At 43.3% G+C, this 24241-nt stretch overlaps 1 protein-coding gene across 2 annotated transcripts; it reads right to left on the bottom strand.

The window, feature by feature from the left end:
* Positions 1-384: 384 nt before the first annotated feature.
* Positions 385-24092, bottom strand: WARS1 (tryptophanyl-tRNA synthetase 1). Of its 2 annotated transcripts, XM_053375063.1 has the most exons (12): positions 23999-24092; positions 22600-22680; positions 15223-15429; positions 13574-13781; positions 12400-12508; positions 11935-12054; positions 9083-9265; positions 6072-6172; positions 5591-5703; positions 4039-4212; positions 2183-2323; positions 385-965 (listed from the first exon to the last, which is right to left on the bottom strand). In XM_053375063.1, the coding sequence occupies exons 3-12, from the start codon at positions 15334-15336 to the stop codon at positions 807-809; spliced, it is 1422 nt and encodes a 473-aa protein (XP_053231038.1). In that variant the 5' UTR covers positions 15337-15429; positions 22600-22680; positions 23999-24092; the 3' UTR covers positions 385-806. The 2 variants fall into 2 exon arrangements, with proteins under 2 accessions (XP_053231038.1, XP_053231046.1); XM_053375071.1 differs by lacking the exon at positions 22600-22680.
* Between the last annotated feature and the right edge of the window lie 149 nt (positions 24093-24241).

Genomic DNA, 24241 nt, shown 5'->3' with positions numbered 1-24241 from the left:
CGCTTGTGGAGGGCAAGCATGTTGAAAAGGGGCTCAGGGCTGCACCTTTAGCTATGAAATAAAGGTTTCTTCCTCCTGCTTCCACCATCACCACTGATTGTGTGCAGTAGAATGTCTGAAGGGGTGAGGCTGCCTGTGCAATTTGCAACCATGACTCCAAGTTGCACCGGGAGCCTCCACTCACAGGAAAGAGGTTCCTGCTGCAGAGATCACGCTGGCCAGAATGGTGAAGGCAGAAGGAGCAGCTTGACTTGGATGAGATGGTCCCATGCTCCCTCTCAACCAGCTTGTAACAAGTGGACAGCACTTTTGATAAGGCCAAATTGCAATCATGTCCACTGTAACTAAACAACCGAAAAAGGAAAAAACAAAGACAAATGTATATTCTGGATGGAAGAGTTTGGTTTATCTTTGAAACAGGCACAGCTCCTAGATGTAAAAACATGCCTAACACAGCTCCCACGGTAGCAGAATCTGGCATTGCACCACCTTTGTAATCAGCATTTTTCTTAATATTGCGTTCCGTGAAATAGGGTCCTCTTGTTGACAAAGCAACTCTTTTCCAGGTGATCGGGTTATCTTGCAAACCCGTAATTAGTCAAATGAAGTCCTAGGCCAAGGTCTGTTTTTTCCAAACACAAACTACATATTCCCAAAGTCACTGGTGACAACGGAGGGCAACTTTGAAAGTAACTTGCTAGAAGCAGAGAGGTACGTTGTTAGGGAGAGGCGGCAGACGAGAGGCTAGGGCAACACCAATCAAGTGTGCTCTATGTGTACTGATAAATCAACATGCACTTCTGTAATTAGTAATCAAACGCCAGCTTCCGCGGAGTCATAAATTCCTTCACTATTTCATCGGTGATCTGCTTTCGCCTTTGCTGGTGAGCAGCGATCAAGGGCTGCAGTGTTTCAATCAACGCCTTCTTGAGTTCTCCTGTCAGCAGTGCTCCACTTGTATAGGCCTGCCAAGAGAATGCCAGGGTCATATCTGGTAACATCTGGGGAAAGAACCCTCCTGCAAGTCTCCTGGAAGGAACAGCTGCTGGCAAGCAAAGCAATCTGTTTGTCTTAATTACATACATCATTCCCTCTGACGTATCTCTCGAGCTGCCATAGAAAGGGAAATTTTTAGGCACAGAGGATCCTGGTTTAAGGCCTAGAGGTTTGAGCTGATGACTCAGTGAGGACTTTTTTATTATTACTCCTAAGGGCACTTACTGAGGAACACTTTGCAGAGATTAGCTGCCTCTTACTTTAAGCCACTGCGTTGTGTTCAGAGCATAGAGGAAGAAGGATGGGGTTGCATTCAATGTAGCACAAAGGTGAATACTGTGTCAGTGTGAGGATTTCTTTGTGCGTGATGGAAAGTTCTCCTCTCCGCCCCCATGCGTGCCCCAAATCTCTCCCGGGTTTCTCCCCAACCCTCTGGAGCAGATTTGGTGATGGTGTGCATGGAGGGAGGGAGGGGTATCCATTTGCATTAGGGCTAATTCTTGCACTAGTACAAAACGTTGCATACCTTTTGTGGACTTTCCTACCCTTTTAATGCAGGTGTGAAGGATGGGTTCTGATGCCTCAACAATCCGCCATGATGAAAAACCTGCAATGTTTTCCCTGGGTGATTTGTATACTGATTGTGCATTCTTCTTTCATGGGAAATTTACAGAGCATAGAAGGAAGCGTCAACTCGCTGCCGACACAGCTAAAGGGAGGGCCTAAAAATGTTTCAACTGCATGCACAAACAGGATCAAATAAGAGCAGAACATAATTGGGACTTCCTGATGCTCAGCCTTTGCCTGGCAACTGCAGCGAGTGCAGTCTGCCATCAAAGCTGGGTGAAGATGTGAAGTCTAGCCTGAGTATGACTAACACAGGCTCTCTCCCACTGTGCAGGAATAATAGACATTCTCTGAGACAGATGATAGCTACTGCCTCTGCTACCATCATTTTTAGAGTGCTCATGTGGCTTCCATTCTTTCAACCAAGCTACACACACAATGAAGCCCGCACCCAGAACTTGCCAGTCAATTTGGACCCAGGAGAGGAAGATATAGAGGAGTGCCAGGAAGGGGGAATAAAATCTGTTGAGCCGCTATTGCAAAATCATGATTGCCTATCTGCTTTTATCTGGGTAGTGAGGCATCTCACTGAGGGAGGGGGGAGAGAGATAAGAATTACCTGCTTGATTTGTTCTAATTTGTCGTCATCTTCGAGGAAGAAGGTGAGGTACATGTAGGACACATCCACATCACAGTTACCCCCATATTTCCGGTGCTCTTCCACTGTGTCTTTGCCACCAGAGAAGGCATGTTTATTGATCTGGAACAGAGATCCAAGGACTTCAGCAGGCTATCTCTGGTCTACAATCTGAGTTACTTTTAACTATATATAAAGACATTCGCTAAATCCAGTCAGAAGGGATTGTCATGGAGCAACTCCAAGAATCATAATGCTTGAAAAGTCCAGAGGTCATCAAGTCCATGTAGAGGTTGTCAACACATCATTCTTCAGCTCACTCAAATAATCCAGGACACAGTATACCACCATGGCCTAGTTTATTTTGCCATGGCTGTTATGTGTTACTCCTCCTCAGCTTAGGCATGGCTTGCTTAGCGCCAACAAATCTTGATGTGAAATTTTTTTTTTGCTTTACAAACCTTGCTGTGTTTTAACTAGGATTTAACTGTGATCTCAGTACCCTTCCTTAACTATGGTTTATTTGAGCACCCTACCCTAGATGCTCACCAAACTACAAAGGACAAGCAGCTGGAAAACAAGCTAAACATTCGAGAAACAAGCCATGGTTTTTTGATCATCTGTGGGACAACTTATGGTTAAGTGGCAGGCCAGAATGACTAAAAGTATGTGTGTGTGTATGTGTACACACACACACACACACACACACACGGGTTTATATAATGGTTTTTAGGGGGCTTTTATTTTGAGATTAATTTTTTCAATTTGTTGAATATAAACTTTTTGCAGGGTGTAATGAAAGCTGGGGAATAAATTAATACAATACAGTAAAATGAGTAAGAATATGGCATTATGCCAAAGGGTATGTGTATATGCGCGCGCACACACGCGCACACGCACACACACACACACACACGAGCCTCATAAGTACTGGAACTCTGCATAAGAGATTCATGCAACACACTGGATTCTCATGTCACAAAATAAGGGAAGCCCTACCTAATGCCAAAGCAAAACTCCTACCTCTATCCGTTATTAAACAGCTGAATGATAAAAAAATTATTTGTCATGAGATGGCAAGTTTGCTCTTAAATTCTCTGGGAGGATATATCTGGCATTTGGGCAACAGCATGTGAAGTAACCTGAAGGTATTTCAGAAAAAAGCCAAGAAATCATGTTTTGTGCTGTTAAACCTTTGTTTTGTGCTTAATTCTTTATCTACATACCACACTACAACACACCCAGTGCACTTCCCTGGCAAAGAGTCATGCCGGATCGCCTTCAGGGGTCTGCAGACTTCATGTTGGAACACACTAAATGAACCATGTTTCAAGAGGAGAGTTGACTTGTCCATTCAGAGCCAGGCGGTCTGAGATTACAAACCACAGCAGCTTCAACACAGATTGATGCATTAAGCTTGGCTTGCCTAGCAACAGCCACCTTGTAGCAAGTGATTTCTGGTGCCTAGGACAAAACGAGTTCTGGTAGCTTGATTTACATCACAAGGTGTCAATCTTTTAAAAGCATGTATTATTTTTTTTAAAATAGTGACACCACCAGGTGAACATTGACATCAGCCCCAGGCCTGTGCCAGATGAGCAAACAGGATGTTTAGTACATTAAATATTACATCTAGTTTATCTGAGAGTGCAAGGAGCTCACTGTGTGTGTGATCCAGCCAGCTTCAGAATATTGATTAGCTTCAGATATTTGTTATGGTACAAACTGTGCAAGGAAACAAAGAAATTTGGTAAGCGGTTTGTAAAAGTAAGATTGTGCACTGGAACCCAGGTGTGATGAAAAATAATTGTATACACTGCCAACTTTTGTTTTCTTACCTTTGTTTTTATTTGCTTGGGTGTGTCAGTGAGAAAAATAGAGGAGTTGGGGTCACTAGAGCTCATTTTTGTTTGTGCACCTTGCAAGGCTGGAAAGAAGACAGAATGCAGCAACGCTGGCTTGGAAAAGCCGAGCCGAGGGGCCACGTCTCTCGTCATTCTGAAGTAGGGATCCTGGAAAACAACAAGCAGGAACAGGCTTGTGTGCGAAGCGGAAAACCAATGATTCACAGTTGTTTGCTGTGTGAGTTCAAGTGATGCAAAATACTACATAGCAAAAAGAAAGCCTCTTTCAGGATCTAAGGCACAATAGATAAGCTGAACCTGGCGAAGCTATGAATTGATGATTTGCTGTTGGGAACAGAGAACGACGTCTTGTTATTTGTTAAATCGTAAGAGGAGCCCCCTGGATAAGGCCAATGGCTCATCTAGTCCAGCCTCCTGTTTTCACAGTGGCTGAACGGTTTGCCTGTGGGAAACCAGCAAGCAGGGTTTGAGCACAAGAACATTCTCCCCTCCAATGGTTTCCACCAACTGATATAATAAATAACAACAACAACAATTTATTATTTATACCCCGCCCATCTGGCTGGGTTATCCCAGCCACTCTGGGTGGCTTCCAACAGAATATTAAAATACAATACAGTGGTACCTCAGGTTAAGTACTTAATTCGTTCCGGAGGTCCGTACTTAACCTGAAACTGTTCTTAACCTGAAGCACCACTTTAGCTAATGGGGCCTCCTGCTGCTGCCACACCACTGGAGCACGATTTTTGTTCTCATCCTGAAGCAAAGTTCTTAACCCAAGGTACTATTTCTGGGTTAGCGGAGTCTGTAACCTGAAGCGTATGTAACCCGAGGTACCACTGTAGTCTATTAAATATTAAAAGCTTCCCTAAACAGGGCTGCCTTCAGATGTCTTCTAAAAGTCTGGTAGTTTTTTCTCTCTTTGGGAGGGCGTTTCACAGGGCGGGTGCCACTACCGAGAAGGCCCTTGTAACTTGGCTTCTTGCAGTGAGGGAACCGCCAGAAGGCCCTCAAAGCTGGACCTCAGTGTCTGGGCAGAATGATGGGGGTGGAGACGCTCCTTCAGGTATACTGGACCGAGGCTGTTTAGGGCTTTAAAGGTCAGCACCAACACTTTGAATTGTGCTCAGAAGCATTGCTGTGTCCAACAGAGGCAGCAGAGCACAGCCATCATGGCTAGTAGCCATCAGTAACCCTATTCTCCATGAATTTGTATAATCCTCTTTTGAAGCCATCCCAATTGGTGGTCCTCATGACCGCCTGTGGGAGCAACTGTCACAGTTTAACTATGTGTTGTGTGAAGAAGTGCTTTTTTTAAGCATTACTGAACCTTGCAAGAGGAAAGGGAAGCATTCGTTCCATGGACTTCTTTAAGTTATCTTACGATCCAATGCTATATAATTATAGGATCTAATTAAGAGATACGCAGAACTCATCGAGCTCCGGTAATTATACAGCTTTTTGGCCAGCGGCAATAGATTTAATGGAAGTGTTTTAAAAGATTTTAAAAAGAAGAGTTTCCTACCTGGTCAATTGCGCATGGGATCAGACACGGAATGTTGCTCTTGTTGTTGAAGATCTGTGGAAATGATGAGCTGAAGGATGGAGCTGCTTGAATAGCAGGAAAACTGATTTTCCCTGGAAGGGAACAAATCACACACATTTGTGAGTTTGCTTTCAGCAGCAAGCTAATGGCTTTAGACTTCATTTTGTGAGTCACTCTGATGCAGCTGACAAAAGCGCACCTAGGACTGGAGTGCCAGCACCAGCTATTCCACAATTTAACAAGGACAAAAAATTTTCCAGTATGTTTACTGATGGAATTTTAATCTTGTGCTTCCTTCAAGGGGTTCAGGGTGATTGACAAGGTTTCCCACCCTGCATTTTATCACAACAACCTTGGTTAGGCTGAGAGTGACCCTGATTCTTTGATAATAGTTGCTGCACAACTCCCACTGTATTTTTGCTTCTATTCATGAATTGCTAGCAACCTATCGGGAACTCACCTATACAGTCACTGTCTGTAAAACCGAAGATTCCTTTCACTTGGTTGAATGTCACATGCTTTTGGATTTTAACAATGTTCCTATAGAATCCTGGGCTCATCCTGAGAAAGAAGGGGAGTCAAAACGAAAAATTTAGACAAGGAAAATAACGTCTTCTGGAGAATATTCACAGGCCAGCACCACAATCTATTCTACTTTTTATTTATTTACAGAACTACAGATACAAATTATTTATACTTAAAGAACATTTACAAAGGAATATTTTTATTATTCCCCTGCCCCCAAAAAGGTGTTGACAAAGATCACTATGACACTAAGATAGTACAGTCGTATCTTGCAAGTCGAACAGAATCCATTCCAGAAGTCCGTTCAACTTTCAAATCGTTTGAAAACCAAAGCACGGCTTCTGATTGGTAGCAAGAAGCTCCTGCAGCCAATCGAAAGTTGCGGAAGCCCCGCTAGACGTTCGGCTTCCAAAAATAGTTCGCAAACCAGAACAGTCACTTCCGGGTTTGCGGCGTTCGGGAGCTAAAACGTTCAGGAACTAAGCTGTTCAAAAACCAAGGTACAACTATAGTAAGTTATCTTTGCTCCGATTCAGTACTTTCTCAGCAGTCTTTTGTTTTCCCTCCAAGTAAAAATAATGCATAATTACTGCAATTGTCTTGGGATGCCCCTTTCAGACCAGGCTATTTGTAGGCTTGTCACTGTAAACCAAGTAACGAACAGAATATAATTAAAAGATTTAATTATAAACACAGCAATGGTCACCCTATGGAGGGCCATAGACTAACTGCTCCCAGTTAAGATGTTTGTATGTAAGAAAGTATACCATGTTTCTCTGACCAAAAACGTATGGAAAAATATTCCAGGTCACTTTGAACTGCTGCCTAAAAGGAATATTTGTGAATGATAGGGACCAACTTTTGCAGTCAATGTGCTTCCAAGCCAAGAGAGAGACAACACATGCAGTACACGTAAAGCTTATTTGTGCAACGCCATCTGCTTCTATGATAGGAAGCCAGGGAGCTGCCTGAGGATGATGGAGATGACTGGCCCGTCTTGCTTAGCCTTGTCTCTGGCAGTAGCTCTACAGTAGGGGTCGGCAAGCTTTTTCAGCAGGGGGCCGGTCCACTGTCCCTCAGACCTTGTGGGGGGCTGGATTATATTTTGGGGGGAAAATGATGCAAGAGCATCACGAACCCCAGTGGCTGCTTACCTGGCGGCGGCGGGACGATGAGCGGCACGAGAAAGGGCTCCGGAAAGGGGCTGCTTAAAATGGTGGCCGCTCAAGTGCTACTGCTGCTGTCACCAACAAAGCCCAGCCCCCTTCCTCCTCTAGGCAGGGCGGGGAGAAGCCAGGAGGAGGGAGGGAGGAGGTGCCGCCGCCGCCGTGTGAGGGAGGGAGGGAAAGAACGTGTGCGCTGGTGATCCATTCGGCGATTCCTGGACTGTCTGCGGGCCAGATCCAAAAGGCAATTGGGCCTGATCTGGCCTGTGGACCTTAGTTTGCCTACCCATGTTCTATGGGATTTCAGGCAGCAGTCTTCCCCTGCCCTACCTGGAAACGCTGGGGATTTAGCGCTGCTTTACCACTGACCTATGGCCCTTCTCATATCTCAGGTGCTGTTTTACAGTGGGCCTCTGTAAATAAAGAATTTTTCATTTTCAGTCCCTCTCCCTGGCTATAATTAAGATGAGACCAAGAAAAGACAGTGACTGCGGTGATTATGCTCTCCAACCAGACTAGTGTACTTAAAAAGAAAAGAAAAAAGGAGTGGAGCCAGATTGACTCAAAAGTTTTACATTTTACAGTCCTCAGGTCTGCAATCCCTGGAATATTAAAACTCTACGGAAAACTACAGGCAGCTTCCTTACTGGCCCGCCAAACAATCAAGCGCAACTCAGTTCAAGATCTGGTTTCCTTTTGATAAATTCCTATTTCCTCTGAAGCTGAAATGACCTCAAGGGGTTGCAGAAGCACTGTGCCCCCTACTGGCACTTAATATGATAACCATATGCATGACCTAACACTCTGGGATTCTTTCTTAAGGCTCGAGGGTGTGATAAAGACACACTGGGTTAACTGGTGTAATGGAACCCAAAGAAAAATGCATTTACTTATTGAAATTTTTAAAACCGCTTAATCAAATCTCCCTCTACTACTACTACTACATCTGAAGGCAGCCCTGTTTAGGGAAGCTTTTAATGTTTGATGTATTACAGTATTTTAATATTTTTTTGGAAGCCGCCCAGAGTGGCTGGGGAAGCCCAGCCAGATGGGTGGGGTATAAATAATAAATTTTTTATTATTATTATTATTGTTGTTGTTGTTATTGTTATTATTATTATTATTATTATTATTACATAATAATAATTAGTAAAAACACAAATAAAATCAGTAAGATGTTTAAAATGAATGTAGGCGGTTTAATTATGTTTCTGGGAAGGCTTGCTGAAATAGGTTTTCGGCAGGTGCGTAAGAGAATATACCAAGGTCTACATGCAGGGAGTTCCCAAGCACAGGTGCTGCCATGTCGAGACAGATTCCTTGCAAATTGAACATTATACGTCATTTCTAAAAGTGCAAGTTCCGCAGATAGAAGTGATCAAATAGGCATTGCTATTTCCTTCTTTAGTAGGAGCATTACTTTTCAGTAATATTCCCTTTCTTCTTACTGAACAAAGCTTATTTTACATCTGAAGGCAGCCCTGTATAGGGAAGTTTTTAAATGTTTAATGCTTTATTATGCTTTCATATATGCTGGAAGCCGCCCAGAGTGTCTGGGGCAACCCAGTCAGATGGGTGGGGTACAATTATTATTATTATTATTATTATTATTATTATTATTATGTGTCAAGCCTTGCCATGTACTGCATCTTGTTATCTTGGGCAAAATGGTTCATCTCCCCCTGCCACCCCAGCTAAATTTGATAGAAAGTTTGAGATCACAGAAAACAACAGAAGACTTTTGATCGTGCAAAGTTTCAAAGAATACTTAGAAATGTACCCCAAATATTCCAGATCAGAAAAGATGAAGGTTTTATTTATGTCAAATCCGCAGGCTATAATGTCCTTGATGTTTTCTATAGCACACTGATAAGCCTTCTCAAGTGTCATATCCTTCCACAGGTACTTCTCATCATCAGTTATCTGTATGACTAGGGGAACATTAAATACTTCCTGTAACCACCTGGTTAAAAAAAATGAAACAGATTTAGCTTTAGGGTGGGTTCTAGTTAAATAATTAGCCAACATGGTAATCTTTATACAATAGTGCAATCTGGGTTGAAATTAAATTTATTCAGATTCCTTTGACAGACTTTACAGAATCGTTTTCTCAGACTCTCCTAAATCGATTTATTTTAAAGATGTGGTTATGCACACTATGGGTATGCAATGTCCACAATATTTGATTTGAACCTCAATTTGGCACTTTGGAAAACAACTAGCCTCAATCTGAAGTGCTTCAGAAGAGATCAAATCCATGCTGGGGAAAAGCGGCTTTGTTTCTATTCCATGTTGGAAAACAGCTATAATTTCCCCCCATTTGGCAGAAGTGGATGAAATTTGCAGGCAGAGTAGCTCCTCCAGACTGGATCAAGCCTGCCAAATTATCTGGATACTAAATGCTGCAATTGTGTCATGTAATCACAGAAATGGGTAAAGCGCATTTCCTTTCACTGCTACTTTGACAAAATCTTGGTTGTGCAAACAGCAAGAAAAATATTTTAAATCTGCATTTCATACTTAGAAAAATCGAAAGAATTCAAAGAAACATGCAGTTAGTTCCATAAGCGGAAGGGGACTTCAGAGTGGTGCTTTCTAGCAAACTGCTTGGGAAACAAAGATTTCAAAAGCAGATCATGATATGGCATGAGGGACAGGAACATTTGTTCATTTAACTTCAACCATTTGTACACTGCTTAATCACAGTGGTATATGGGAGACCCAATACAATAAGACTAACAATGTGTTGATGCTGTAAAATTAATAAGTGTCCTAGAATTAAAAATGTCTTTAGTAAGTGCTGAAAGTTCTACAGGATGTTTCACAAAACTGGGACCACAATACTAAGCTCCTTGTGGTACAAGCTACGTATCTGAGTCATGGGGGACCACTAACAGAGACTCCCCCAACAACCTTATTGATCAAGTGGTGAAATAAGGGATCAGGCAGTCCCTGAGGTATCCTAGATCCAAGTTTTTAAGGGCGTTGTAAATGAATAAAAATAACCTTGAACCTGGCAGCCAGTGCAAGCATTTGAGCACCCAGAGTTACATGCTAGCCATAATCTGACCCTCCATCAATAGTCTAGCCACAGCATTTTGCACCAGACCAGGCCCAACAGTAGCCCCACATAAAAGGCACTGTAATGACGGAGTCCTGCACAAAATAAAATAAAATAAAATACTCCATTGAGCTACTGCAAGCCACTTGCATGAGCCCATCTTTGATGTCAGTCAGTTTTTTTATCTGTGTAAAATTTTGCTGGCCATTGAATCGTATCAAAGATTAATGTCCCATTATGTGTTTTCTGTCATTTTCTTGTACCAGCAGGAGAATCCAGTTTCTGTTTTGTGTATGTTAAAAAAGTCTTCAAACTCCCTCTTTTCCTCTCAACTTACAATCAAGAAGCAGAAGCAGAATTCCCTGGGCAGGCCTTTGTTCTTTCGGCTGCTGCAGAGTGGAAGTGCAGAAACATTTACATTTCTCTGTGTTGTTACCTTGGTTCTTCTGCTCATCCACATTTGTACATTTATTACGGTGACGTCTGTCACCTGGTTCAAGCTGCTTATCTTTGTGGCAGATAAGACAGAGAACAATGGTACAGGCAGGGGTGGGGAGATGGATCTGGCCAGGAGGTCAGATTTTTAACATCCCTACCCCTGGAAGGGCAAGCCTGATGGGTGGGTGCACCCACCTGTCAATCACCTGACATAACAATGGTATCAAATGTTTCCCCATGTGGTTTGCGTGCCTTGATGATCAACTGGTTGTCAGTGCTTGCCAAGTACCGTGCAAAGGGCTTTGCAGGCGCTACGGATCAGTGGGGCCTGCCAATACCCTTTTGCTCAACCACATCTTTCCCAGCCTCACACCTGACATCATATATGGCATCGGTTGTAGGGCAGGTGGGTGTGGCTTGGCCAAAACAGCCTCAGGGACCACAGGCCAGACGTTATCCAATGCTGTCGTAGAGAATGATCTCTCCTAGCTGAGCAGAGGTAACTTGTTTCCCATGTACACAGAAGGCACAGCCATAGTTATGAACTCAAATAACAGGATAATGGAATCTGCCCAAAGTCGCCCAGGGTCCTAAAGGGGTGTGCTTTTTTGGGGAAGGCACAGAGTAGAGCACAGGTGTGGTCCACCAGGCATTGTTAGACTGCATCTCACATAATCCCTGGCCATTAGCCATGCTGCATAGGGCAAGTGGGGGCACGAGTGAAGAAAACAGAGGTGTCAAAGTTGAGAATCAGAGAGAAAGGAAGGGATTCACATTTGGCAGCTGTTTCATTGCCCAGCCCATTCATGAGTTACAGTAGCAATTGCAGCCCTATTTCTGCTTACAAAAGGTGCCTCTGCCAGGTTGTGTGTGTGTGTTTTGCAAACTCCCCCTCAATGCCTGCCCCCGTGCCTCATTCCACGGTCTTCAAGAGGGACCCCCCCCCCAATCACCAGGTCCATTTGAAGAGGTAAAAGGGGTAAGAAGAACTCATCCATAAATTTCCTTCCATTCATGGATCTGAGCCCCAATTCTCTGAATCACAGGTTCTGATTGTCTAGCGCTGTGTACGTTGTCTTAAACGAGTAGCAAATATATAATATGAAATGTTATATACTTCCAGAGTTACTTACTTTGTGAAAGTAAATGGGATAAGGTGACCAACATGCATTGCCTCGGCTGAGGGACCTCTGCCGGTGTATAGGTAGAATGGCTTCTTATTTTCATAGGCATCAAGAATTTGGTTCATATCTCTGGAGAAAAGTAAAGATACAGAGTTTGACTTTTTTAAAGAAGAGCTTGACAAAATGAAAAAAGCACGAGAAGTTCCAAAGAAGGCAACATGTCATTTTTGTGACTGCAATTTGTGTTTTAAGGAAAATATTGTAATTTAAATAGTGCAACTGGGGCTTGCATGCAGTGGAAAAACCTGAGACCCCAGCTATGCAATTTAAAGAATTATGCAAGACTCCTTTACCATTCACCCCACAAGAAAGTTGGCTTTTGCTTTCTCTGGCAGAGATGTATGTGAAATAGAACATGGTACAACTGTACAAAGTGTGAAAGAAGCTGACAAACCAGCAATTAAACCTACTTACCTATGAGAAAAGAAGATTCCTCTGCGTAGGAAGTGGTGTGGTTTATGCCCAGTAACTCTTTCTATCCGGTTGATGAGGTCTTTATCAATTTTGCTGCTGCCAAATCGAACTGAAGACAACCAAAATGGGCAATTAATTATTATTATTATTATTATTATTATTATTATTATTATTATTATTATTATAGTTGCTTGTTACACAAAAAGGTCTTCAAGTGACTTAGAGCATATTCACATACTACAGTACAGTCATACCTCGGGTTACAGACGCTTCGGGTTGTGTGTTTTCAGGCTGTGCACCATGCCGAACCTGGAAGTACTAGAATAGGTTACTTCCGGGTTTCAGCACTTTGCGCATGCGTAGAATCGCAACCCACACGTGCGCAGACGTGGTGCTGCAGGTTGCGAACGCTGCGGGTTGCGAACGTGCCTCCCACATGGATCACGTTTGCAACCCGAGCGTACACTGTATAGGTAAAAATACAATATAATATTATAGACGCATTCAGCAGTGATATACCGCTATCTAAATCACCACTGAATTAGCAATACAGCATAGCAACGTGATCCCACCACTCCAAATAAAAACAGGGGAATTGTTAAATATTTTGGCTTACCATTACCCTTAAATGTCTACAAAAATGTACAAAACTACATCTACACTCTTCTTTAAATCAGATTCCCTGATCCCCTTTTCAAACTGAGCTACTTCATTCTCAGTAAGCCATCAGAGTTATAGTGCAACCTTTAGAAAGTTTATTCAGAGGTAAGTCCCACCAGATTCAATGGTTCATATTCCCTAGTGTGCTTTTGACTGCTGCCCTAGAAGCACAAATCACCTTCTGAAATTTCTCATTATGCCATTCCTTCCTTAAGACAGACTTTTAAGGCAATGCTGAACGTAAGACTAGATAGATCAAGTCTGGAGAATATCTAGTTCAGCCTTCTGCTTCCAACCGTGGCTTGTGAGAAACCTCCAGCAAACCCACAAGAAGGGTTTGAAGACAAATGGTGGTAGGCAAAACTGCCTCTTGAAAACTGGAAATGGAAAGGGCTGTTTAAGCACAATGGAAAACTTGGTTAATCTGAGCACTTCATGACAAAAATGCAGCAGACAGAGCATGTTATATTATAGATTTTTAAAATCTTTTAAAAATGGATAGAACACCACGTACCTATAAGTTTATCATAATCCACTCCTTTTGCATTGGATGTCTGTACTGTCCAAGGGTCTACAAAATCATTATCTTCTGTGTCTCCTGGACCATTACTGACCGGAGTGAAGTCTGTGGGAGGGGAACCTGCTTTATATTCCTCACCTGTCGCTGTTTTATAGCTCAGTTTTAATGACAGTAACAACTTAACTGCTGTATCAATTTCATCCTGGGGTGAAAGAAGAAAACACACACAAGGCAGTGTTCAGGTTAATAAAATGCAGAAAGCTGTGGCCTTGCAGCTACATTATACAGAATAGGAAATGTTCTATATGCATGAAGTCATATGTGTGTGTTTTTTTTTGCATGTGTATATATATACATGCATGCATACATACATACATACATACATATATATGAATGAGAGAATGAATAACAGGTTGAAGACGAAAGTGGATGGGGCAGAGAGATGAAGCAGCTGGCTCTCCAAACTCTACGTAAACAAACCAGATGACCTGCTTGTATAACCTTGAGCACGTCACTCAAGGTCTCCATTTCACTTTTCCACTTGCAAAACTAATACAAATATTTACTTACCTTGTAGGGGCTCTGTAGGACTTGAAAGAGTTCTTAAATGTGCAGAGAAGCTAATATTTCCTTTACAGACTTACCCTAACCACCCCTATTTGCTGCTATCAAATCCCACCTGAAAACTCAACTTTTCCACTGTTTCCCATTGGCTTAGCCCTTTGTTCAACACTCAACTGCATTCTTACCCATGTCTCTAACCTATCGCTAATCTAAAATGCCCTGAAAATACAACCAGGTAACTAATTAGCCTATCAAATACATTACTAAAACATGGGCCACAAACAACAAGTTTTATAAAAAAAACACACCAGGCACGTTCATAGAAGGTGGGCTTATTAATGGACATTAGCCATGAGGAGTCAAATGAAACATCCTGATTCAGAGCTCTTACTGCTGGACATGTAGGGCTGGGGTGGAAACAGCATGGCAGGACTACTGCACTGTATCCCAATATATCTGGATAAGCACCATAGAAAATATGATCCTGGACTAGAGAGACCCTTTGTTGGATTCAGAAGGCAATTTTAAATGATTTTGGACTCAGACACAGGACACTCCCGCTGCCGAAAAGAGTAGGTGGGAAGAGAATATATTTTTGCCAAGCCCACCTTCCCCTTGCAGTCTGAAGAGTGTTCCAGAGGGTTGAAGGACCCCCTAGAACAGCATGGGGGCAATGCAGGAGGCAGAAGGGGGAAACTGAGGCAAAAAGCCTCTCCCCCTTTTCCTCCAGTAGGTATGCCCACTGGATCTCAATCCTTACACCAACCAGAAGGAGCTCTTCTGCTTCTGGAAGGGACATTCTAGATCAATCCCTTATATATTAAAATTGCCAACCAAGGAACTTAGAAATTACTGTTTTTGTGAGATAGCTACCTTTTTAAAAAACAAACACCTCCCCTTTTTAAAGGAGCTTGTAGATGCAGAAATTCAGTTTTATTAAAAGGCTATCTATCTATCTATCTATCTATCTATCTATCATCTATCATCTGAGAAAGTTGCATAACTAGATTCTACTAAAATAAAATTCTAACTGGAAAACTAATATTGCTAAGAGTTCAGTTAATGAAATACAATTTTACCTTTGGTGCTTTCTCAGCTTTTAGCGATCTGACTTTTTCTCCTTGTGCAGTCACTTGTTCAAACAGTTCAAGAGGATTAAGAGAGCAAAAGTCACAATTCTGAAGGTCTGCCATTTTCAGGAGTGTGAAGGATCTTTTCTGTTTATAGTTTAAAGTGCAACTTGCAGCTTCTTTTTATCCAGAAACTTCAAAACAGCCTGGAGGAGTCTAGAAGATAAAAGACAATGTATGCTTTAATCTTTGGTAGCTAGTTTTATAAATGTTGCATAGGTCAAGCATTATTTTTATGTACAAACACACAAAATAGGATTCAAGTTTTTCAAACACATTTATTTTTAAATCTAAGAATACTGTACATGAATACATCAATTTAATATTTAGCATCCACCTGGTAGGCCCAACAGAGCTTTATTACCGGAAAACAAACCTCATTCCAAAATCAAAGTCAGAGGCTTTCCTGAAGCAATTAGGCATGGCATTTACAGAGAAGCTTGCTCAGGCCAAGTCAGTTTACAAACGTGTTTGTCATCAATGGCAAAGGTTCCTTAGCCTTCCTCCCATCTTTTTGATCTGATGCTACTCTGGGCATCATTTAGCACTTAAACAGCTCACTCCTATATGTGCATTATCATTCTGCTGCTCTTCACCCTATGGTCCCAGAGTGGGCCACAACAATTTAAAGTACATTAAAAACAGTTTTAAAACTTAAAATTAATATATGTACTCACAAAAAGGGTGGGTTTTGAAAAGATACATCTCAGGTGTCAAAGGCCAGGGTAAAGAGGTGTGCTTTCAGCATTCGCTCAAAGATGTTTAATAAAATTGCCAGGCTCTCCTCTGTGGGGAGGAAGTTTTGCAATTTAGGCGCTGCCATAGGGCAGGCATAGGCAATCTTCGGCCCTCCAGATGTTTTGGACTACAATTCCCATCATCCCTGACCACTGTTCCTGTTGGCTAGGGATCATGGGAGTTGTAGGCCAAAACATCTGGAGGGCCGAAGGTTGTCTATGCCTGCCATAGAGAATGAATGGCCTCTCCTTGGTGCTGTAGCTGGGAATGAATGCCCTCAACAGGTGCTGTAGCTGGGAAAAGGCATGCCTAGCCACCGAGGCCACCTGAGCCTCCAGTGACAGCACCCCAAGGTGTGGACCTGCTCCTTCCAGGAGAGTGCAATGCCATCCAGGAAGGTTGTCTCCCCACCTCCTGTACATGAAAACTGGGGACACATATCATCTCTGTCTTTTCAGGATTCAACTTCAATTTCTTGGCCCCTATCCAGCACACTACTGCTTGCAAGCACCACTCTAACATTGCATCTGCCTCTCCAGATTCAGAAGAAGAGAAGAAGAGTTTGGATTTGATATCCCACTTTATCACTACCCTAAGGAGTCTCCAAGCGGCTAACATTCTCCTTTCCCTTCCTCCCCCACAACAAACACTCTGTGAGGTGAGTGGGGCTGAGAGACTTCAAAGAAGTGTGACTAGCCCAAGGTCACCCAGCAGCTGCATGTGGAGGAGCGGAGACGCGAACCCGGTTCCCCAGATTACGAGTCTATCGCTCTTAACCACTACACCACACTAGAACAGAGAGATAAGAGTTGGGTGTCATCCAAATATCGATGACACTTCATTCCAATGGCAGCTCCCAAAGGCTTCCTATAGATGTTAAACAGCATGGGGAACAAGGTGGAACCCTGCGGGACCCCACAGAACAGCTCTCATGATGCTGAACAGTAGCTTCCCAAGCTACTTTCTGGAAACAGAAAGAGGAAAGAGGAACTGTTGAACCACAGTGCCCCCAATCTCCATATCCTAGAGATGCTCCAGAAGGACACCATGATCAACAATATTAAAAGCTGCAAGGGATCAAGGAGAATGAGCAGGTTCATACTCCTTTATCTCTCTCCTGACAAATGTCTTCAACCAAGGTGGTTTCAGTGCCATGGTCAGGCATGAAACCAGAATGGAATAGACTTGGAAGTTAAGTCCCGCAATATTCATGGGGCTTAGTTCCAAAGTGCTGTTGTAGCCTTCAAAAGGAAGCCACAAGTCCCAGTGTGTAAGCACATCCTTTCACAGCCTTGAATTTTCAGCAATTTCTCCACAATTCTTCAATTTCCTTTAATCCCAATACAGCAATATCCCTTTTCACTGCAATACTCCTCCATTTGCTTGATTGCATCTCAAATATCACTTCTGGAACAAATACACCATACAATGCATCAAACTAAAGCCAATCACTGTTTTAACTTGCTGAGTAAACTGTTATTCCTGGAACTTGACTTGGGAAATGAATATCTGCTTTAGATATATTAATTACACTTCTGCCTAGCTCTGTGGCTAGGTATATCATTGCTACTTTTTCCTCAACACTTAAAAAACAGGGTTTCATAGTATGCTTTGAGAATTCTATTCCACTCATCTACATGCCATTATTACGATGCCAAATGCTTTGCCTTAGTCAATTACGCTTAAGCAAAAAATTACATGTAATAACTCTTCCATCTCCACTTCTCCACTCAAAAAATCTATTCCCATGGGATCTAATTTTAGTCTCAATTTTTCTAAGAAATTTTCTGCCAATCATTTTTAATGCATTTTACTTATTCAACAAATAAGTGAAATGGCAAACTTACTTATACAATGTCTGCTTTTGAAATGAGGAAAAGACAGGGTATATTTACAATTTTCAACCTTCAGTTTGTTTTTCAGATGAGCTCCCAAAAACTAATGCAAACTCTGGTAAGCTCTATCACTATCATTTGCAAAAACACAGACAAAATGCCATCAGCTTCTGGACACCCTATGCACATCCTGCGTGATGCCATGCTCCAGAGGATTGGGAGAACCCTCAGAACATTCACCTTAGTACAATGTTGACTATAGCCTTATGGAAATTACAATGGTCACAGTCCTAAAAAGAACCAAACCCGGATTTACTTTGTAAATGCTGTTCTGTAACACCGGGTAAATGTTTACTTATTTATCGCCCCCACCCTGCCCAACTCAGAAGAATATGGTAACGGTGCTGAGCGTGCCTCAATTATGGATCACAACCCCGGCCAACTGAAGACAGATTTTCAAGAGCTGTAGCCCACCGAATGGCAAGATAGAGCACACAACTAAATTTGAAACATCATTAGACAATACTTAGTCAATCATTCCTTAAGAAGCGTACAAGAACGGTGGTTCTTTACTCTCCCCAGGCAGGTTGTTCCAAACCTGAACTGCTCACACAAATGCAAACTTTAGACCCCAGAAGGCAGAAAGCCTACCAGTTAAGGAAGTATTAAAACCCCACAGGTGCTCACTTTCCCTGGCTCCTGCTTAAACAGGACAGTATCCCTGCCTTCTCTGTATAGCACAAGGGGACACTGAATTTTAATTGCCCTTTTAAGGTTATAATACAGGGGTCAGCAAACTTTTTCAGGAGGGGGCCTGTCCACTGTCCCTCAGACTTTGTGGGGGGCTGGACCCACCGCCTCCTGAAAGCACCTCCCCTCCCAAAAGGCCCCCCTGCCTATGCCACTCACACCACAGCCACCAATGCTGCCTTGTCTTTGGCAGCGTCGGCGTCCTCTGTCTCGGTGGGGCACAGAGCCCATGCTGCTGACCTGGGCAGCGGAGGCAGCCTCCATGCCGCTGCCACTTCCTTCCCGCTTAGCCGCTTCCTCCTGCTTGGCCACCTTAGCGGGAAGGAAGAGGCGATACTCAGATGCCGCTGGCCTGGGTGGCGGAGGCAGCCTCCGTGCTGCTGCTGCTTCCTTCCCGCTCGGCCACTTCCTCCTGTTCAGACACCTCAGCAGGAAGGAAGGGACGGTGCCCAGAGGCGCCCACGGCTTCTGATTGGCTGCAGGAGCTTCCTGCAGCCAATCAGAAGCCGTGCCGCGGAAGTCAGTCTCCGTGCGGCGAGGCCTCTGTGCCGCACCTGTTTAGCGCAGTGATTGACCGAGTGGGTGGCAGGGTCCGCAAGGTTCGCAGGCCAGATTAACGAGCTTGGTGGGCCGTATCCGGCCCGCGGGCCTTAGTTTGACAACCTCTGTTATAATATATAGTAAGATTTACATTAATGTTCTTTGCTCACTCCATTACAAAACCAATAAATATTAACGTGTCAAAGTGTATGATTAACAGTGTATTGTTAAATCACTAGCATAAGCAAAAATTCCCCAATATTTCAGAATGAAGCAAAAGAGTACAGATTTTCAGGAAATGTACGAAGGAGCCCTAGAATTCCTTGGAAGCTTACCAGAGCCTCCTCAATCTGAAAATCATAATGGTTGTCAAGCTTTTCTGCAAGGCAGCTTCCCTCCCCGTTTCCACCACCTGCAATGTGCAATAAAGTGCATACTGGGAGTATTCTAGGGAATATTCTCTGTTTGTGCGAGTCCATAAGCCCAGCTGTTATATGTGAACGCTAAGATAACTCCCTAAACCCTCTGCAAGACACAGAGGTTCCATGGCAAATACGCACGTTGTGTACAACATTCCTTATCAGGGAAATAGTTGTTGAAAGGCCTCCCAGAAGGTAGAAAATGTGAAAACCAGAGCAGTAACATACTCATGCGGATGGTCAGCCACAGTGCCCCTTCAAATGTTTGTTTGGCGGGCAGGGGGAAGCTGAGAGGTGACTGGGAGGCAACTTCAATCACTAACAATGTTCTGTCAGAAAGTAGCAAGCAATTCAGCCTTCTTCCAAGTGTTTAAGTATACACAGCTCTCAATTTGGGCTCTTATTGTACACTCTGTGTTTTATCTTATTGGTCTGCTAACTGACTGTATTTTGGCAGGAGGTCTCTGCCAAAAAAATGAACGTTTTCTGTTACATTTTATTAATGCTTTAAATTATTATCTTGTGTTTTAATATTGCAGTTTACTCTGTGCCCTGTAAATGGTACCGGGAACATGTGCTGATGGGTAGCTATATAAATAGAGCAATAAATATTAGTATTTTTCTTTTTTAAAAATAGCTTGTACCACTGTCTGGTGAATAGTAAGAAAGGGTTGGAAGTAGGGAATAGAAGTTATAATAATACTTAGTATTTAAGTACTATTAGCACTCAGTACTTTAAGTGTTCAAAGCACGTATCTTACGTTATCTCAGTAGATCAATATTAACATATTCTGTGGAAGAGGCAAACTTTGAACCCAAGATTTTGGGGTTGACAGCTTAGTCTCCAAAGGCAGCTCAACACTCTTTTTGACAGACATGATTGCTAGGTGCATGTTATTATTTCCTTCAATAATCATGGAAAGTCTGCATGACATAAACATGCCTTAAAAAGACCTGTGCATGGAATGCTGCGAACCCTAATTGGGACAATGCTGATGACTCTCAGCCTGCTCAACTCACAAGTTCAGAATCAGCCTTGTAAGCAAAGCTATTTCTCAATCTGATTACCCCACTTTTTGGAATAGGGCCAGGAGAGACAACCGCCATGAGATGCCATGACAGACCAGTGATTCACTGGTTTCCTCTGAATTGCAGCAGCTTTCCAGGATCTCAGAAAGACGTCTCTTTGCTAGCGTGACTACAGGAAATGTGACCACTAGGGAGCATGGAGAGAGACTGTAGCTCATTAATCCAGGGCATGCTATGCAGGCAGAAAGCCCCAGTTTCAATACTCCACATTACCTTTAAAAGAGGGATCAAATAGCAGCTGACAGGAAAGATCTTTGCTAAAGACCCTGGGAAACTGCTGAGCTAGATGAACAAAAGTCTGACCTTGTGTAAGGAAGCTTCCTATGTTTTCCAAATCCACCTGCAACTCCTTCTGCCTCCTCTTAAAAGCCTTTCTTAAAAGATGTAAGGAGAGACCAAATCCAAACGTAGAATAATGGTTATGAATTGTGAAGCCTCTGGTATGAAATTTGCCTCTGCCAAGAACTCACCAGGTGACCTTAGGCAAGCCACTCTTACCTCTGTCTCAGTTCCCCCTCTGCTGTAGCAGAGGTATAATAATGATGACTTACCTTCAGAGTTGGTATAAGGATGATAGTACATGTGATATATAGTACATGTGAACTTCAAGCATGTAAAGTGTTTTTAAAACACTGGCAAGGACTATACAAATGCTAAGTATCATCATATTTTGGTTACGCTGATCTAATAAACTCAGTGCCCAGTCTCAGGGTGGACAAAGAGGTCACATACAATGTTTGCCATTAGGCAAAGAAAGTGGTGACAGTGGGAGTGGAAGCAGAGATCATGCCTCCTCAAGATGGTCCAGACACACCAGTCTTCTTTCCTTCAGAAAGGGACTCCAACCAACCAATTCCCCTACGAGGAAATGCTACATTAGGGGCATGTTAGAGGTATATAATATTACACATGGTGCAGAGGAAGTGGATAGGGAGACTGATTGATTGATTTCTCTCTGTCTCTCATAAAAGCAGAATCTGAGGCCACTCAGTGAATGTTGGAAGATTCAGGACAATCAAAAATTATTTTTTTTCATAAAAATTATATACTGCTTGATTGTAGAAAAAACCTCAGAGTAGTTTGTACAAGAAAAACAAGAAATAAAATTTTCACTAAAGATTTACAACCATAATTTAAAACACCAAGGAAATTAAAACCACAATAGAATAGACCAAAACAAATTAAAACTCCTAAAAACTTTCTAAACATCTGAGTAAAGGTAAAGGTATTCCGACTGTTAGGTCCAGTCATGGACGACTCTGGGGTTGTACGCTCATCTCGCTATATAGGCGGAGGGAGCCGGCGTTTGTCCGCAGACAGCTTCCAGGTCATGTGGCCAGCATGACTAAGCCACTTCTGGCGAACCAGAGCAGTGCACGGAAATGCCATTTATCTTCCCACTGGAGTGGTACCTATTTATCTACTTGCACTTTTATCTACTTGCACTTTCAAACTGCTAGGTTGGCAGGAGCTGGGACCAAGCAATGGGAGCTCACCCCGTCGTGGGGATTTGAACCGCCAACCTTCTGATCGGCAAGCCCAAGAGGCTCAGTGGTTTAGACCACAGCGCCACCTGCGTTCCAAACATCTGAGTAGGCTTGCCTAAATAAGAAACATCTTCAGCAGGCACTGAAAATAATATAATGAAGACACCTGCCTGATATCAAAAGGCAGGGAGTTCAAAGATGTTGGTGCCGCCACACTAAATGACAGAGTTCTTACAGATGCAGTCTAGGTATTATGTGGCACCTGTAAAAGTGCCAATTCTGCTGATAGAAGTGGTTGAGTGGGCACATATGGGGTGAGGAGATCTCGTAGTCAGCTAAACAGATCCCAAGATGTTAAAGGCTTTATAGTACCTTTCCCACACAGGGAACACTGCTGAACTATGGCATTTGTTCCTACAAGATATAGCCAGTCCTACTTTTCTAGAAAAAAGAGACGCTGGAACTCACCACAAACGCCTCCCTTGTTCTCTTATAACAGCAATGGCGCCCACCTGAGAGGTGCCAGAACTTAGTTCTGGTGAGTTCCAGCTGGAAAAAAAGCCCTGTAATTAGTGATGAACAAGTATGGTACCCACTAAGGAAGAGCGGCAGTTTAAAATGCTTGAATATGCTGAATTGGCAGGTATAACGAATAGGATAAGAGAAAAGGATGATAAGGAGGATTGGAAAATGTTTATTGAATATTTTAGGATCCGGTATAAACAAGTAAATAACCTAGCAGGTCTTCAGTAAATCCCGCAGAATAGGAGCTAATACAAATCAACAGAGGAAGGAATTAGAAGATTAGAAATGTAGAATACATGATTTAATAGGAAAAATAAAGAAACCAGGAAAAGGGTGGAAGGGAAGTCACCAGGTATACAGCTGTAAGTCCAGATTGGTATGAAAGTTGTACAACTGGGGGGGTGGGGGTGGAGGGAAGGGGATGTGGGATGTGCTGTTTTTCTTTTCTGTCTCTGTATTAAAAATGCAAATAAAATAATTAAAAAAGGAGACAAGGTGAGGCAACTGCCTCAGGCCGCAGGATCCACAGGGGGAGCAGGTCCGGGTGTAGATCTCCCCCCCCCCGCTTGCTCCTGATGTAGTTCTTCCCTCACCCCTTCTTCCCTGGTGGGGAGGCGTGTGTGTGTCAGCATTTGGGGAGGGCGGTCTGCCTCAGGCAGGGCCGGGTTTAGGTTTGATGCGGCCCTAGGTTTGATAGGACCTTTTATATGTCCAGCTGTTGGACCTAATAAGTATCTAAAACCATTTGCACATAACAAATACAGTGCTACCTCGGGTTAAGTACTTAATTCGTTCCGGAGGTCCATACTTAACCTGAAACTGTTCTTAACCTGAAGCACCACTTTAGCCAATGGGGCCTCCTGCTGCTGCCGCGCCGCCGGAGCACGATTTCTGTTCTCATCCTGAAGCAAAGTTCTTAACCTGAAGCACTATTTCTGGGTTAGCGGGGTCTGTAACCTGAAGCGTATGTAACCTGAGGTACCACTGTAGGAGCCTACACAACCATAGCTGTCCACTTTTCCCTTTTCTTGCAAGGAATCCTATTCGGAATAAGGGAATTTCCCTTAAAAAAGGGGAAACGTTGACAGCTATGTACACAACACAAATCACTATTGCTGTATGTAGGTTTTATTTTATTTTATAATCTTATATTTTGGAATATATATTTTGGGTCGGCCCTGTCTTTTTTGGGGGGGAACTACATGAGGCGAATAATGGGTCAGTTGGGCGACGGGTCGGACCCCCACGGTCTTCTTCCCCCGCGCAAGACCTCCCACTCAAAGGGTGGGCTGCAGGGGCGCCTCTCCCCCGACTACTCGCCTCCCCCCCCCCGGCTCCTCACCTGCCTCAGGAGACAGCCGCTTCTCTCAGCGCCTCTGGAAGAAGCCGCGACTCCCCTTTGCATCAGCCAAGTGCGTCGCTCATCACCGTCCGGGCGGGAAACACGCACCTGAGCCCGGAACCACCGGTGAAGAGGAGCGAGAGAGGACAGCTAGGCCCATGCCCAGAACTGCGGAAGGGAGGAGGCGAGGTCTTCGGTGAGAGCCGCGCCGTAAGCCGAAGGGGGCGAGCAAACAAACAAAAA

Source organism: Podarcis raffonei, chromosome 1 (assembly GCF_027172205.1).
Source record: "Podarcis raffonei isolate rPodRaf1 chromosome 1, rPodRaf1.pri, whole genome shotgun sequence".
Taxonomy (NCBI): Eukaryota; Metazoa; Chordata; class Lepidosauria; order Squamata; family Lacertidae; genus Podarcis; species Podarcis raffonei.
Note: the sequence above shows the minus strand (reverse complement) of the source record. Positions and strands in the feature narration are given on the sequence as shown.